The 17,427-nt window shown below is 42.0% G+C and overlaps 1 protein-coding gene across 3 annotated transcripts in view; it reads right to left on the bottom strand.

Annotated features, from left to right (window-relative positions):
* NLRC3 (NLR family CARD domain containing 3) overlaps nt 1-17,427 on the bottom strand; it is a 54,447-nt gene that overhangs the window by 20,744 nt on the left and 16,276 nt on the right. Inside the window, exons 2-12 of one of the 3 annotated variants that reach the window (XM_074196870.1) lie at nt 16,521-16,607; nt 14,973-15,117; nt 13,842-14,093; nt 11,772-13,533; nt 9,959-10,045; nt 7,723-7,806; nt 6,805-6,888; nt 6,023-6,106; nt 4,303-4,386; nt 3,440-3,523; nt 681-764 (exon numbers count right to left, since the gene is read on the bottom strand). In XM_074196870.1, the coding sequence (XP_074052971.1) occupies nt 681-764; nt 3,440-3,523; nt 4,303-4,386; nt 6,023-6,106; nt 6,805-6,888; nt 7,723-7,806; nt 9,959-10,045; nt 11,772-13,533; nt 13,842-14,093; nt 14,973-14,979 (2,612 nt within the window). In that variant the 5' untranslated portion in view covers nt 14,980-15,117; nt 16,521-16,607. The remainder of the gene's footprint in view (nt 1-680; nt 765-3,439; nt 3,524-4,302; nt 4,387-6,022; nt 6,107-6,804; nt 6,889-7,722; nt 7,807-9,958; nt 10,046-11,771; nt 13,534-13,841; nt 14,094-14,972; nt 15,118-16,520; nt 16,608-17,427) is intronic. The other 2 variants (XM_074196869.1, XM_074196871.1) reach the window with 2 other exon arrangements.

Below are 17,427 nucleotides of genomic sequence, written 5' to 3'. Positions count from 1 at the left end.
AAAGAAAAAAGGAGGTAGAAGAAGAAGAAAGAAGAAGAAGAAGAGGAGGAGGAGGAGGAAGAGGAGGAGGAGGAAGAGAGAAGCATGGAGAGAGAAAGGAACGAGAGGGAGGAAGAAAGAGAGGGAAGGAGCGAGGAAAGAGAAAAATGGAATGATAAAGAGAATAAAGAGGAGGAAGAAGAAGGAGGAGGAGGAGGAAGAGGAAAAAAGAATAAAAGAATGGAGGGTGTGTGTGTGTGTGTGTGTGAGAGAGAGAGAGAGAGAGAGAGAGAGAGAGAGAGAGAGAGAGAGAGAACAAGAATTGGCACCAAAGATTTGCAATTTTGGTAAAGGTAGTAGGGTGAGGATTTGAATCCTGGTCCTCTGATTTAAAATACAATGTCTTTCCATTGAACTACAAACAACCCAGGCCATACTGCCCTACTCTAATCTGGATCAAAGGAAGAGATTTGTAATTTCAACTGATTTACTGTGGTCCATTTCTGTGGATACCAAAAAGAGTTTTTCACTATGGCTTTAGCCAACACTTCACTCTTTGGTGGCCCAGGCTTCTTTCCCATGGGAGTAGGAGAATCCTGAATGATATCTTTGCAATGATAAATCAGTTCCTTTTGACCCTTATAAAGATTTCTCGATAGGAGATGGGAATCGACAGTCAGATTGCAGGAACCAAGACTTACTTAAGGCTGAGGAGAGTCTGGTTTGAGCAGAGAGCATGGGTCAAGGCAGCCACCCCAGCATCACTGATGGAATTGCTCTGAAGGCTAAAGACCAAGAGAGGAGGGAGACAGTTATCCTCTGCATACCTGGCCTAGCTTCCATCAACTCCCACCATGGCTATTAAGTGAAATCTGCTTAACCCACAACCTAAGGAAGCCAGAGTGACAAGTCGAATCAATTCAGTTTATCAAGATGCTTGTCCCATTTGCATCAGTCTGTGCCTCCTTATCCCTGAAACTTTGCCCTAATTCTGGCTTCTAACTCCCCTTGAATGTATCCTCAGAGCTTAGCACAGACTTTAGCATATAGTAGATGATTAATAAATACTTTTTCACATACCTACTATGGGCCCTGTTGTTGGGAGCCAGGGTCTCTAAGCTGTTTGACTCAGTCACAGCAAGAAGACACAAGGCAATCACACTGTGTGATGGAACATTTCCTTTTTCAATATATATAGGGATTTCATGCATACCAATATTTATAGGTTTATTATTGATTGCAATAATTTACTCACCCTAATAGTGTAATGACTATAAAAGAAGGATTTCAGAAAAATTCCTTGAATAAAACAGATTGTAAACTGTCCAAATTTAACAGGATTGCCTCTCCCTGAGGCATACAAAAGGCTTCAACATTATGAAATCTCTGGAAAACCCAACACTGGGAATTCCAAGGAGACATCAGAATATATACAGGGAAAACAGATACAAGATGAGTCAGATAGAATTCCAGGGAAATTAATAGTTTTTCCCCCCTTACCATACAGAGGAATATATGAAAAAGATGGTGAGAAAATAGTTAGTACAGGCGACCAATATGTGAACTCCAGCAGTCTTAGTTTCATGGGAAAGAATAAAAAAGTCACAGAAACTGTGGTTTCTACCAACAAAGCCTGAAAGAAAAATTGGTTATTGTAAGAGTTAACAGATGGGTGGACAAGCACAAAGACTCTCACTATAGATTGTTAAGGAAGTGTATCAAAAAACATTACTTACACAAAAAATATAAAAAACTTTCCATTGAAAGAATTGCTTAATTAATAACTTCAAATGAATGAACAATTATACAATATAGTAATAAATAAGGTAACAGACAGGTTGAGGTCATCATGGTCTGAGTAGGGATAAGAAATCAATTAACTATATGATTATTAATTAATCTTGTAATCACACGATTAAAACTTGTAACCATACGAACTATATGATTGATGCTGAAAATTGTACACTTTTGTAACCAAGGAAATGATCTTAGCTTGCTTGCTTGAAGCATACATCATTCTGAGACTATAAAAGTAAATCTAAGCAGCTGACAGTCAGTCAACCTGCTCCTGCCTTTACCCCCTTGTTGACTCAACTCATTTTGCCGACTCTATCCCTCCTGTCAGGTTCCAAGGACCTCGTGGAGGCTGGACCCCCACACCCTGTGGGTGACACTGAGGGAAATCTGAAGTTTTGATAAGACTAAGTGCCTGCCATCATGAAGTTTCCTCTATACCAGAGCCCCCATACACAGAAAAGGGGGGCAATTAGGGCTTCATGGACGGGAGCCAGGAAGAAACTAATGAAACCAAGGTCATGGACTGAAAATCCTGGGAATTCATAGTCCAGGGCAAATAATACTCTGGGTCCCTCCCAACATATTTATAATAGTGACAGATTAAAATGAACTCCAAGGGCAGTTTTGGATAGAACAAGAGACTGTAAAGGTAACATATAGCTTGAAGCAAGAGTGTGGGAATAGGGAGGGGCAGGGCCACTAGATGTTCCTTAGGCACAGTGGGGAATTTCTCTGTTGGGATTGTGGATGTATATGAGCTTCCATTTCTGCCCGAGAATCATTGGGCCAGTTACGGTCATGGATTTGAGTTTAGTGGAGGTCAGGTAGCTTGGTTTCCTCACACTGTCCCATGTAGTATCATTGTGATATTTTATAAACTCAGGTCTATAGTAATATAGGAAATGTGTTGAAGGTCTAGGCCATGGAGTTCTAGATCCTTCACCACCTGAAGTTGGACTGCCCAGCACCATTGTAGAACTAGGAGGACCCCTTGGTGGTGTCAGGCAAGGCTTGCCCCTAGAAAAGGAACACAATGGAACCATAACATACTGTTCTGGGGGAGAGAAGGACAATGATATTCTGTCCTTGTTCACCACTTTGCTCCATATATGTGAACCTCAAACTTCTCAACCCAAACTTCAGAAGCAAAAGTCTCCATCTACCTTCCTTCAAGACCACATCCCTCACCTGAATCACTCCAGAAGCATCACCCTGTGATCTTCTCTTGACTAGCTGACCCATGCCATTTACATAGCAAAGGGGAGAGATTCTTGACAGGTTAATATCCTATTCATGAATGCAAGGGGAGAAGTGGTACAGAGATTGACAAGAAGGGGCAAAAACTTTGAACATAGGGGCAGATTGAGGGAGTACCCAGTGCTTTGCAGCTATGCTTGGTTAGTTTCCGGTAATAAAATATGTGACTAAAAATCCACCACCCTGACCTTCCTCTCCCTTTCTCCATCTCTGTCTCAATCTTTATTTTTCTATCTCTATCTCTGTCTGTGTGTGTCTCTCTCCATAACCCACTATAACCCATAACCCACACTGAACCTGCCTGAAGAAGGCCTAAAGAGACCATTTGGAGACACACTTGGAGAATATGCTTTGTGTCCCCCAACAGCAGTGCGCATGGTCCCGACTTTGCAATAACCAGACTTACTCCAGGGTGATAAGGACTTGGTTCACCTTCAGTGCCTCAGCCAGAGCTTGGGAACCCTCATTACCGACACTGTTACTAGAGAACCTGAGAACAAGCAGAAAGTTGTAGTGAGTTCAGAATCCCCTCCCCTCCCTCCCCTTCAGACAGGTATGTGCTTCTGATCATATTTCCTTATATATACCTCCCATGGTTTGGAGAGCCCTGTCAGTATAGTTCACAAAGCAAGATGGTCACTATTCCTCTCAAGAGCTCCCAATGGACCACTGTTCAAGTCATTTACAATGAATAAAGGGAAAAATGACAGTTTCTTGTCTTTGATTCCATGGAGATTGAACCTTTGAGTACTTTGTTTATAAAATCTTCCACTAAAGGCCTTCTCCTATACCTCATCAGTTTATGGAGATGACCTTAGGCACTTAAAATCCTTGACAAGTCTTGATAAGTCCTCTCAAGTTGGGAAGACTTCAAGATGGACTAAGTAACACCTAACTAAATTCAGAGGAGTTTCATCATCACTAGAAGGATGCCCAATGGGTAATAGATCTCTTCAGTGAGAACATCTAGGAGAGACCATCTTCTGGTACACGGAAGGGTTTCCATTGCTACTGTTAGAGGGAACTGCCCATTGAAATCATGAATCCCAGGAGTACATGTGATATGGTCAAAATATTGTTTGATAACTTAGGATGGAGGCTCATAGAGAATTACTAAGGGAGTCAGGAGTCTTGTTGGATTTGAGCAGATCCCAAGTCTTTTGACTTTCATTCTGGTTCCCTGGTCATTTAGTCTGTACTTTTCACCAGTGTTCAACCTAAAGACCAAGGAACATTATAGAAAGAGAAGCATTCACCAGAATTCCTTACATGAGTTCCTTCAGACTCCCATTTTTCTTTAGTGCATCTGCAATTGACTTGGCTCCAAGAGGTCCAATGGCATTCTTCTGTAAGCTGTGAAAGAGTCAGAGGTACTCATAAATGCCATCTATCAACTACTCTCTGGACAAAGGCCTGGGCTGGCAGGGAGTGGGGTTAAAGGATAATGGTCAGAGGATGACTGTCTTCTTCCTGCAATCATGCTCCTATGGTTCTCTATAAAATACTTATATGTGAGCCTCAATGTGATATCCCAGTGAGGAGCTGGGAGTAGGAGTAAAGCAGGATTGGGAAGCAAAACCAAGGTGAGAGAGGCAGCTAGGTGACCCTGGAGTAAGGAGGACCTGAGTTCAAATCTGACCTCATACTTGGGCAAGTCATTTAATCCCATTGCCTTGCAAAAAACAAAAATAAAAACTAAAGTGAGAAAAGACAGTCCTTTTGGTAACCAAAGTATGTAGGATGCGGATACAAGTAAATCACTGAAGCTGTTATCCTATCTCGAATCTATGTGCTTATAAAACTTTTTTCAGTAGCCCTAATAACATTTGCTTAGATTCAAAGTATCAATCTGGTCAATGTATTAAACGGTTTTGCTGATTTGTAAAAACTTCTACCTCTTTCTCTTTAAAAAATGTTATTAAATAAATTTATATATATACAATAAAAATAAATTAATATATTGATTATGATTAAAACTATCCCAAATAATATTTATTATATAATAACATTAAGTATATAAAATAATCTATAGATTTGCTTTCTAGAAGGACATGACAGGAGGGGCACAAGGGAAAATTTAGCCAATGTAAAATCAAAATATTTCAATAAAGAATTTTAGGTTTCTTTTTTAAAGAGTCAATATGGATCACATAGAAATCCTTATCAGTCTGAAGTTGCTTTGGAACCCCCCAAAAATCCAAATACACACCATTGTTGGGTTTATCATAGACTTGTCTAGACATCTCCTTTACTTTTAATTCATTCTGCCTCATGGGGGCAGCATAGTGTAAGAGTGTGAATTTGAAGTCCAAATGGCCTATATTCTAATCCTCACAGACATTTTCTTGCTGTGTGACCTTGGCAGGTCATTTAACCTAAAATTTAGTTTCCTCATCTATAAAACAGGGATAACACTTACATCACAGAATTATGACCAGGATCAAATGGAATAATGAATGTAAAGTACCTTGCACACTGTAAAAGGTTTTATAAATATCCATTATTATTGCATACTATTTACTGTTGTCTATATTTTTGTCCTTTTATTGACTCCTTCAGGGGAAGGCCTGTCTTTGTCTCCCTACCCCTTAGCACAGAAGCCTGCCAATAGTAAGCATTTGCAGGGTGTTAGAAGCCAGGGAGATTTCTAGCCCAGAGCCTGTCCTCTTTGAGACCTTCAGTTTCTTTTAAAGTCTGCATTCTTCCACAAAGTTACATTTAGCTCTTTGGAGTATAGAAGAAGCTGTAATAGTTGGGTCAAAAATGATCATTGAACCATTCTCACTCCTTGTATCCTTTTGCTTTTCTGTTCTCACAGTTTGTTTTTTTCTTTGTTCCAGAGAAATGACTCTTGGGAAAAATCAGTTATTCTTATCAAAAGGTCCTGGGGACCACCCAACATGCCCCCCCCCCCTTATTCCTGCTCACAGGACATGTGCAGAGAAGACAAGGAGGGGCAAAAACACATTAGGGGCTCCAGGACACTCACTGCAGAATGGAGAGCAAGTGGTTCACCATCAGGGCATCTGCAATGGACTTGGCACCATCATCCTTGATGGTATTATTCTGGAGACTGCAGAAGGAAAGAGAAGTGTAGAAACAAAGACTTTCAGAGTTGGCAATATGGTGTAAGGGGCAGAGGTTCAGACATTGAGTTGAGTTCAAATCCTTTCTTGTTTTATCACTGGAAAATCCTCCCTCATGAGGTTATTGTGAGGTTGGGGAACAGTATACATATGTATGGGACAGGGATAGGATAAGGGTTGGACTCCAGATTTGAATTCTCAGGTAGGGAGATCTTCAGGTGAGGAAGTTCCCTCTGCTGATACAGATTGTTGCCTTTTCAGTAGCTTACAATCTTAGAGAGTTGCTAGAGCATTAAGACTTCTCTAGGGTGACAAAGCACAGAGTGGCTCTGAGGCAGAATTTGAACCCAAGTCTTTCTGGCTCCAGAGTGATACTCTATCCATGATTCCATTCTGCTCCTCTATACATTAAAGATCTTCTATAAACATTCCTTATGATTCACATTCCTTTGATTTTTCTTTGAGATGGGGTCACCTAGCCAAACTTGGTTTCCCATCCCATGGAACCCAAATGACCTTCTGAACAAGTCAAACAGTAGTTTGACCATTGGAATGACTTTTATCCTGGCCAACCACTATGATAAGTGAAGTTCCTCCTGCCCCCTTTGTGGCTCCTGAAAGGACAAGTTTTCCTAGGTCCTCTCATGATTCAGATCTTTTGACAAAAAGAGACATTAACACCCACCTCAGAGACACCAAAACCCGGTTAATCTTCAAAGAATCTGCCAGGGCCTTAGCTCCTTGTGGTCCAATAGAATTACTTCGCAGACTGGTAAAAGAACAATACAGCAAGAAAGATAACATTAACCCCACCCTTCTATTTGCTGAAGAAAACTCAAGCATTGAAGGATCAGGTGCATTTTGGTTCTTTTAAGGCTAGCTTTATGGTTTTAATTATTGACTCTCAGGGGAGTGATTGGGGTTTCATATCCTGGGGTTACTTTGGGGGATGGAGAAGGTGAAAGTCAGAGAAAGAGAGGGTTCCTAAGAGTGAGATTATTAGGAAAAAACCCAGTGGACACTCTGGACCAGACATGATGATGATGATGATGATGATGATATTGATGTTGATGTTAGTCCCTCATACACATTAGGAGACCATGCATACAGACTAGGAGAAAGGGGCCCAGGGACCTGTCTGGCTTGCAGGGTAGGGGAATAGCCCTAAGTAAAGAGTGTGGACCTGGGCATAGGAGCCCAGAGGTATCTCCTAACTAGAAACCCTGATACTTTAACAACAACAAAAAAGCATCTTATTTCCAGAGGAAGACAACTAACCTTGTACCTGGTGAGGAATCAGAGTGGGGAAGCCTAAAGTCCCCCAACTATTTACTTCTCACTGAGAAAGATGATTCCAGAAACACACTAGGCAGTGTTGAAGAAAGATCTCCTCTGTCGCTGTCCTATATCTGGGGATCCAGTGTGGGACAGATGGGGAGAAGACCTAATAATTTCTACCAGAGGCCCCAGGAAAAAGGGGAGAATGAATGGGCCTTCCCTAACACTCCCTTTGCTTGGTTGGTTTCACCAGGACAGGAGAAAAGAGCCCTAGCTATTCTGAAACCAGTGATCTGCTTTTAATAGAAAAACACAGCCAACTTACTCCAACACGGTCAGACTTCTGTTGACCAGGAGGGATCTGGCCAGAGCTTTGGCCCCTTTGTTATGAATTTGATTCTCAGCCAAGCTGCTCCAGGAAGAAAAGAGGAACTATCATTTCCGGATTTTCAAACTTCTCCACCTCTTTTTGTATCCACCCTCTGCCTACCACCCCAGCCAACCACACCCATAGGCTCAATTTGAGCAAGCCTCTCATCTGTCTCACTCCCTTTATGCTTGCTTTGTTACCATTTAGCGTTTATGTGCTTAAATAATTAACTTAATAATTACCCAATCAAATAATTAGCTTCTTTTAAAAAAATCTAAATATTTAAAATTTTTATCCAATTACATGTAAAAACAATTTTAGCATTCTTTTTTCAAATTTTGAGCTCCTCATCTCCTTCTCTCTGCTCCCTGTTATTAAGGCTAGCAATTTGATGTAGGTTTTATATGTGTTGTTATGCAAAACATAAATAATTAACTTCTTAAGGACAGGTTCTTTGTCTCAACTATATGCCCCAGAGTCCCCTGTACTCCATGCACTCGGTGATGAATTATGATAAATTGTGATAACATGCCTGCTTTTCCCTCCTCCAACTTGTTCAATCCTAGTCATATTATTTATATAATATTTACATATTATATATAATATTATGTGACATATACTATTTTATATCATGTTATATTATATATTACATATATATTATTTATATAACATTATTAACATTTATATATTTATATATTATACCACATGTTACATATATAACATTTATGTAATAGATCTTTATGCATTATACCATATATTATTTATATAACACTACATACCAGACACTTGACAGTTATCATTTCATTTAGCATCACAACAACCTTAAGAGATAGAAGTGCTGTTAATATTCCCATTTACAGGCTCAAACAGCTGATAAGTGAATGAGTCAAATTCGACCTCAGGTTTTCTTGACTCTGGGCAGGTGCCCTATCCATGGCACCTTCCAGCTATCTCCTTAACTGGGCCCAATAAAAAAAGCTATCTCCTTTAGGGAGGCTTCCTTATTGTCCCCAACTGAAAACATTCCCTTCCTCTGATTTTGCAAAGTATTCTGCACTTTCCTTATGGGGGGTGGGAGGGAAGAGGCAGTGGAGGGAGTCCAGATTGGTAATTTTATCAGTATGGGGGAATGCACCTTACAGAAATTCTCTTCCCCTGGGCAGAGGAGAATCTCCACTGTAAAGGACTTAGAGAAGAGTCTGGAGACTCGGAGTGACAAGAGCCTTTGGTCACGCAGCAGGTATAGGCAGGAGATCAAGCCTGCCCTCCATCTGCCAGGCCATGCTGAGTCTCTTGTGGCTATCTATTCTGAAACTGAGGGAGTTCTGAATCCTAATTTTAGATTTGGGTCCCAAGTCAGGAAGACCTGAGTTCATATCTGGCCCAGACACTTAGAAAACTCTGGGCAAGTCACTTCACCTTTGTCCACTTCAGTTTCCTTAACTGTAAAATTGAGGTGATGATAATGATGATGATGATGATGATGATAATAATAATAACAACAACAACAACAACAACAATAATAATAATACCTACCTACCAGTGTTATTGTGAGGGTTAAATGAGATAATATTTGTAAATCACTTAACAGTCAGTGTCTGGCAGAGAGGATGCACTTAATAGATGCTTATTTCCTCCCTTCCTCACATTCTCCTTCCTCCCTCCCTTCCTCCCTCCTTTCTTTCCTTCTGCCCTTTCTTCTTTCCTCCTCCTTTTCCCCTTCTCTCCTTCCTTCCCTTCCTTCTTTTATTCCTTTCTTCTTTCTTCCTTCCTTTCTTTCAGTTTTTTCCTTCTTTCTTTTCTTTCTTCTTCATTCCCTTCCTTCTTTCCTTCTTCTTGCCCTTCTTTCCTTCCTTTCTCCTTCCCTTCTTTTCTTCCTTCTTTCTTTCCTTTCTTCCCTAGTTAGTGTACAATTCATTATGTATACTATTTTTCCCCTGGCTAGATTCAAACCTCCCTGAGATGAGGACCAGCACTGGACTTTGCAGAGGGTGTGCTTAACAATGAACAAAGGAAAGAATGACTGCTCAGCACCTTAGATGGTTGGGGAGCCTATTAAGAAGTATCATATCATTGGGCATGGGATGAGGGAAGCTGGTCCTTGCTGAATCAGGAGAGGTGATGGACAGGGCTAGGGCAGGTCTCCTGTCCTTTGGAGGAATGCCCAAGGTCTGGTTGCTGGGGTTTTTACCTGATCTTCTGAATATGACAATCCTTGCTGCTCAGAACACTGCCCAGCAACTCCATCACATTGTCTTGAAACTGGTTGTTATCCAGCCTGGTCAAGCAGAGCAGAGAGCATGTTTTTTAACAGAAAGAGAGATGGGAAGGGTTCTCTTCTCTCCTCTCCTGTCCTTCAATGACCACGGTCATCTTAAGGACCTGGGGGCACATCCTGACTGGATGGAGCTTCTGGAGGGACTTAGAAATAGTGTAAAGCAGAGTTAGGGGATGGGTCAAAGATAGGAAATCATGGTACTGATTTATAGTGGACCAAGGTCAAAGTCCAAGACTTAGTACTGGATTTCTGACTCCCTAGTTAGGACCCTTTCCCATCTGCCCCACCCCAAGAACCTCAGGGACTTCTCTCTGCACAGTCAACAAGGATGTCCATGACTCTCCTGAGAGCTCATAGCAAGGGCATCTGACTGGTCATCCCTAGGGAGTTTTTCTTGGGACCTCTGGCAACTAGCTATCCTTGCCCCTCTCAGATCCCAGCCCCTGAATCACTTAGCATCTGCGACCACTTGCTCCCTGTCTAGCCTCTTGTCAGAAGCTGTGAATGACATGATGAACATTCTTATGGACATGACCACAGAATAGGTCTTACCATGTACCCCCAAATCTTAGGGGAACTTTTGCAGTTCCTGATGCAGTTATTGAAAAGAGGACAGTCCAAAATGTAAAGACTATGTCAGATTGCCTTCTGTTGGGGGGGGAGGGGATAAGGAAGGGAGGGAGGAAGAAAAAAATTATAAAATAAAAACCTTGCAAAAAAAATGATTGGTAGAAAATTACCATTGCATGTAATTGGAAAGCAAATAAAATATTTTTATAAGAAAAGAAAAAGGAAAGAGAGCAGTCCAGAATCTGGGGGATTGGCTTAGAAATTGCCATATGAGGGGTGTGGACACTTCTGGAGCTCTTGTAACAAGTTCAGATTCTAGGACTGAACAAGACTAAAAGGACTGAAACTATTCCTATCTTCTCCCACATCCCAGACAAAGGACTCTGAATCTGAAATCGATGATCTGATGAACTGTTATTTCTAAAGCTCAGGCCTAATGGCTTACTACTCTGCCCAAGAAGCTTCAGGGGCTCCCTGTCACTTCTAGGAGCAAATGCTCATTCGGTAAAGCCACTGGCACTCTTAACACCAGCCTACTTCAAGGCTAATGACACATTATTTCGTTTCAAGAATGCTAAAATTCTATCCAAGATATTCCATCTCCAGCTTCTGCCCCCCTCCCAAGTCCCCCATACCTAGAATTCTCTCCTTTCTCACCTCTGCCCCTTGGAGCCCAGAGCTCTCTGAGTCTCAATTCAAATACCATATCTTTCAAGAAAGCTTTCCTGACTCTCCCCGTGTTCCACCCTGCCCATTTCACTTTCTATTTCTTTTGAAAGTATTCCGTATTAATATCTATAAACATGCTGTAATGCCTCTATTAGAATGTGACTTTTTTAGGGCAGAAATTTATATCCTCAGGGACATTCTCATGGTCTGGTGTTGTGAGGTGCATGCTACACTGTTAGTTATGCCTAGTGTCTGCTAATTGCCTCTATGAACCTCTATGAGCCCTATGAGCAAGAATCAAACAGGACCCAGAAGGCAAAGAATGGACAGGGCTGTTCTCCTTTTGGTGTGGGAAAGGGTAAAACCATTTGACTTCTTCATTTTTCCTCCACATTGCAGATCTTGAGGTCCCCCATACACCTACTCCCTCCACCACCCCACACCCAGCACCTCTAGGACTATGTCTACTACTTTCCCCTGTGGGCACCTGAGGTTCCTGCAATAGAGAAGCTGGGACAGCAGGCTCTTGAGGATGGCATAGTTGAGGCACCTGCTAAGGTTGGTCTCTTGGGCACAGACCTCAGAGACCTGCAAGAGGTAGGCCAGAGCTGAGCAGTGCATGGGGTCCAGCTGCCCAGCCAGGGTCTCACTCTCCAGGGCCTCCTCCACAGCCCTGGCCAACTCTGTGTGCTGCAGCTCATGCAGACACCGCAGGACATTCACAGTGCGGGAGGAGATAGGGGCATCTGCCCTGAGGTAGCCCTGCAAGTGGGCCACAGCCTGGGCCTGGTAGCTTGTGTGTTCATCCCGCCCCAGGAACCAGCCAGCTAGCAGCGAGTTGACCTGTGGGGAGAGGAGGCCTGAGAGGAAGCGTAAAAACACATCCAACTGCCCGTGGTCTTCCTGGAGTGCCCGCTGCACAGCGTTCCTGAAGTGGGTAAGGAAGCCTAACTTGGGCCAGGACATGCCGCTCTCTGTGAAGAGGTCAAAGATTGCCCTCTTGGCTGCGCTGTAGTAATAAGCAGCACCTGCAAATTCTTGCAAGGTGAGGTGGATGAAGCAATAGGCAGAGGATGCTGGGGTCTCTTCCCGCAGAAGGAAGCGACTGCACAGGCTGCTCTGCAAAAGGGGGAGGTCAACACCAAAAGCTTTCATGTCCTGTTCATAAAACACATACTTCTTCCTGAGGAGGCCATGGAAGGCCAGTCGGCCCAAAGTTCCCATCATCTTCTTGCCACTGTAGACCGCCTGCTCAATCCTTGGGCTTTCTCTCAGTCTGTCCTGTCCTTCCCCACATAGGGCTATCTTGAAGTACCATGCATAGATTTCAGAGAGGGTCCTTGGAGGTGTCAACTCTGAGGTTTGGCATCCCAGTCCATTCCTGATCAGGTAACCCAGCACAGTCCCACATAGCCAGCAGAAGGAAGGGACTGTGCACATCAGATACAGGGCTTTGTTGGCCTGGATCTGACTCAGGATTTTGCCAGGGAGGTCATGACTATCAGGAAACATATGCTTCAAATAACTCTTAATCTCCCCTTCATTGAATCCCCGGATTTCAGTCATCCGGTCCACCAACCCCCCTGGAATCTGGCCGGCAGCTGTTGGGCGGGATGTCACCCAGACCGAAACTTCTGGAAAGAGGTTTCCACGGATAATGTTGGTGATAAGATTGTCCACTGGGATCTCCTTCTTGGGGTCTGTGCAAGCCACTGTGTTGGAAAAATCCAGAGGTACTTTAAATTCATCCAACCCATCTAGAATCAGCAGGACCTGTCCAGAACCTAAGCATGCTGGCCCTGTCTCACCAAAGTGGGGAAAGACTGAACGGATAAATCTCTCTGCAGATAATTTCTCATAAAGGTTGAGTTCCCAGAAATTCAAAGGCAGCACCAAAGAGAAGTCCTTACTAATCTCTCCTCGGACCCACATGGAAACATATTGAGACACCAGCATAGTCTTGCCAATGCCAGCCCCCCCAACAGTCACAGAGATCCGGGGAGGAATAGAGACTTTGGAGAGAGGTAAGAAGAGTCGCTCCAGGGGTACTGTTTTGGACACACGCCTCTGGCCCCGAGTGACCTCAATCTGGGTGAAGTCATGCTCTTTCAGTTGGAGATCTGTCAAGCCCTCCACTAACAGTAAATTGGTCAGTCTTTCTGGGACAGCTTTCTCTGACAGGAGGCCCAAGTCAACCCTGACTTTATATTTGCTTCGGAGAACATCCAAGTGCTTCTGCATCCCAGAATCTACAGAGATAAGACAGGAGATGAGTTTGGGAATTGGTCAGAAAGAGAAGTTCTCAATGAATCCCTTATGTTTCAGATAGATATGACACTAGAAAAACCTAGGATAACCCCAATTCTCTCCCTGTGACTAAGGAGAGAAAGAAATAAAGAGATGAAGGCTAGGAAGGGGTCTCCTCACTAGATCATGGAGAGGAAGAGAAAGATAAGGAACTGGGAGGGATAAGGAAGGGAGATGGAGTGAAAGAAGAAGCAAGAAGAAACAGAGAAAATAACAGGTGCTACATCATTCTTTTTCAGGCATTGCTTACCATAGGCAGTGCTGTGGATGCTGAACTGGGAGGTAGAATTCTCAATGAAGTCCTGTCCAGCCTGGTTGCCCTTCCCAACCAACAGATCAATGAGCACCTTCACCTTCTGGGTGGGGGAAGTAGCCCCCTGAATAAGGCTGAACTCCTCCTCTCTCAGTACTTCCCGCTTCCTCATGGAGCCTAGGATCTCCTCCAGAAAATGTGAGGAGATGAATTGAACCAGCTGCCTATGGTGCCACTGCATCCAGATACCTGTCCATGGTAAGTGGGGGTGTGGGGAATAGAGAGGGGGAGAGAGAGAGGGAAAGGCAGGGGAAAAAAGAGAAGTTACGGGAAGGACCCTATAGGGAAAGATCTGTCTGCCTCTCTTAGGGCAATAGAGGTGAGAGAATCTGCATTATTGGGGTTCAAAGAAACCCCCCCCAAATGCCTGGACACATACCTAGCTGTGTGACCTTGGGCAAGTCGCTTAGCCCCACTGCCTTGTAACAAAACCAAATAAATAAATAAATAATAAATGAATAAGCAAACAAACAAAAGAATGAATAAATAAATAATGCTTGGACACTGTCCAGTGTCCAAATCTCCTAGATGTAAGCTTGGCTTACATGTGGGAAGACTGACTCACATACTGTTTCATGAGAATCACTCCCAAGTACAAACACGCAACTTTGGGATAGCTAACTCTTCCACAAATACTAGGAGTCTTACAAAATCCAAGGGACTTTAATTCCCATGAGATAAATAATTAAAACAGCATCAGAGTTCTGCTGAGACACCAGATTTGAATGACTGAGTAGGCAATGCTAGGGAGCTGCCTCCTTCATGCCTTCCATTGTAGACAAAGTAGAATTAATTGGGGAACCTAATTCCATCCTTTTCCCCAAACAGGCATTGTAGTGTGGTGGAAAAACACTAGATTGGGAATCAAAAAGCCTGAGTTCAAATCTTGACTCAGCTATTTACTCCCTGTGTGACTTTAGACAAATTATTCTACCTCTCTTTGCCTTAGTTTCCTCATCTGTAAAATAAGTGAGTTGAGTTGGATGTTCTTCAAGGCCCTTTCTAGCTCTAATTATTATGATCCTTAACCATGGCAAAGGTAAAAACACTGTTAGGGACTCCACTCACCTTCCATCAAAGAAAATCCAGGTATTTTGCAGAAAAGATAGCTCTAGGCCTGCACCCAAAATAATGATGCCTTCTCCAGTGGGGACCCTCTTCAACAGCATCAGGGTCCCAGGGGTTGGGCTTTAGTAAGTCTTTGTCCATGGTTCTAGGAAAGAACATAAAGTAGTAACCAGAATGTATTGTTGATTGATAAGTCTTCAAATCTGCTTGTCAGAGGAAGGAATCAGGACCAGAACTATAATTTTCAAACTGGAAGGGACCTTAGAAACTACCCAATTGGGGCAGCTAGGTGGCGTAATGGATAGAGCACTGACCCTGGATTCAGGAATACCTGAGTTCAAATGCCGCATCAGACACTTAATAATTACCTAGCTGTGTGGCCTTTGGCAAGTCACTTAACTCCATTTGCCTTGCAAAAAAAAAAAACCTAAAAAAGAAAAAAGAAACTATGGAATCTTACTCCATTTTACTGATAAGGAAACTGAGGCATAAAGAAATTAAGTGACTTTCCCAGAGTCTCATAATCTCACATCTGTGAAAGGATCTGAACTCAAGTCTTTTTTATTCTAAGTTCATTTCTCTCTCCACTGTTCACAATGGGAAGAGAAAAACTGCATAGCAGGAAGTTAATTAGGTGTGGAGAAACTTTTAGCAGAGTATCTAACCCACAGTGCATGCTTCACCAGTTTTTGTTGATTGATTAATTGTGACTCAGAAAAATTGATAGACCCAAGAACTTGAGCCCTAACCTTCTGTTTCTAAATGTACATCTCTTTCCACTATACCTGCTTTCAGAGAGCTTATAATCAATTAGAGAAGATAGGTTACCCATCAGAACCTAAAAATATTGGTGATGGCCCCATGAATACATATACCCAGTGGTGAACATAAGCACATTCTCTGTTTAAAATGCAGAAATAGCTTGGGGGAGCAAGGAGAGAACATGGACAAGTCTATGAGTTCTAAAGGCAGGATGGGACTGAAGGCGGAGAGGTGCGAGGGAGACCAGAGGATTAATTAAGTATGAAATGTTTCAGAATCCATGGGGTTACAAAGAAAGGGGATGAGGTAGTTCCTAAAGGAAGGCAGAAGAGTGGATTCATAAACTTAGACCTGGTCATCTAGTCCAGTTCCTTCATTATGAAGATGAGAAAACTGAGGATTAAAATGGTTAAGACCTTCCCCAAAAGCTAGTAAGCTGTATCACTGAAGTAAGCTATATTACTGAAAGAAGGTTTTGCAACTGCAAATTCAATACTCTTTCCATTGTACCAAGTGGATGATAGTTACCAAAAGAGATGCATTGCTGAACTCCAAACCAGATAAGGACAGTCACTCATATATACTGGGTTAACACCCCAACCACAAGATGCTAACAAAGAGATATAAGTGAATACTGAGTAAAAGAGGAAGTAAATGTGGGTTGGGTGGGACTGTCAGTGTAGTGGGGAATCATCAGAATCAGATAGGATTAGTGAGGAAAGATTTCTGAAAGAGGGTCATAAAATCTGGATTATTTTAGAAATCCTGCTCTTATAGTTCACTCACCAGGGTTGGTAAACTTGACTCATCAAATGCTGTGCCATCCAACACATCACACCAAACTTCATGGTGCATTCTAAATGAATATGTGACCTTAATATTAAAAGACCAAACAATAAAAAATTTAGAAGAAAAACAGGCTATGTACCTCTCACAGCTATGAATAAGAGATGTATTTTTTTAAGCATTTAAAAAATTTTTGAATTCCAAATTCTCTTTTCCCTCTGCCCCTCCCCCAATCATTGAGAAGGCAAGTAATATGATACTCATTATATAGGTAATTTTCTTTAGCATTAATTTTTTATTTGGAGTAAAACATGTATTTTTAGCCAAACAAGAGTTCAATGTAATTACAAAAGATTAAAATAAATAACTGATTATTTGAAACTGAAAAACTTCTGCACAATGCATCTAGAATAAGAAGTTGGTTGAAAGGAAAATCTTTGTATAAAATTTCTCAGATAAGGGCTTGGTATCCAAGATATGTGAACAATTAATGAATATATAGAAGACTGATAGCCATTCCCCAAAAGATAATCAAAGATATGAATAAACAGTTCTCAAAAGAACTACAAAGTATTTTCAACCTCATGGAAAAATGCTCTAAATCGCTAATAAGAGAAATGCAAGCCAAAACAATTTTGAGATTTTGTATACATCCTGAAAATTACAAAAATGACAAAAAATAGAAACAGTTTATGTTGGAGGTAGAGTATGAAGATAGACACACTAATACATTGTTGGTGGAGCTGTAAAATGGTACAACCATTTTGGAAAGCAATTTGAAATTATACAAATAAAATGACTAAAATGTCTATACTCCTTGAACCAGAGACTTCATTATTGGACTTATACCCTAAGGAAGCCTTCAATAAGAAAAAAAGTCCCTGTTTATTTAAATGCTTGCTAAACC

This window comes from Macrotis lagotis, chromosome 8, assembly GCF_037893015.1.
Source record: "Macrotis lagotis isolate mMagLag1 chromosome 8, bilby.v1.9.chrom.fasta, whole genome shotgun sequence".
NCBI lineage: Eukaryota > Metazoa > Chordata > Mammalia > Peramelemorphia > Peramelidae > Macrotis > Macrotis lagotis.
This window is presented reverse-complemented; position numbering and strand designations above follow the sequence as displayed.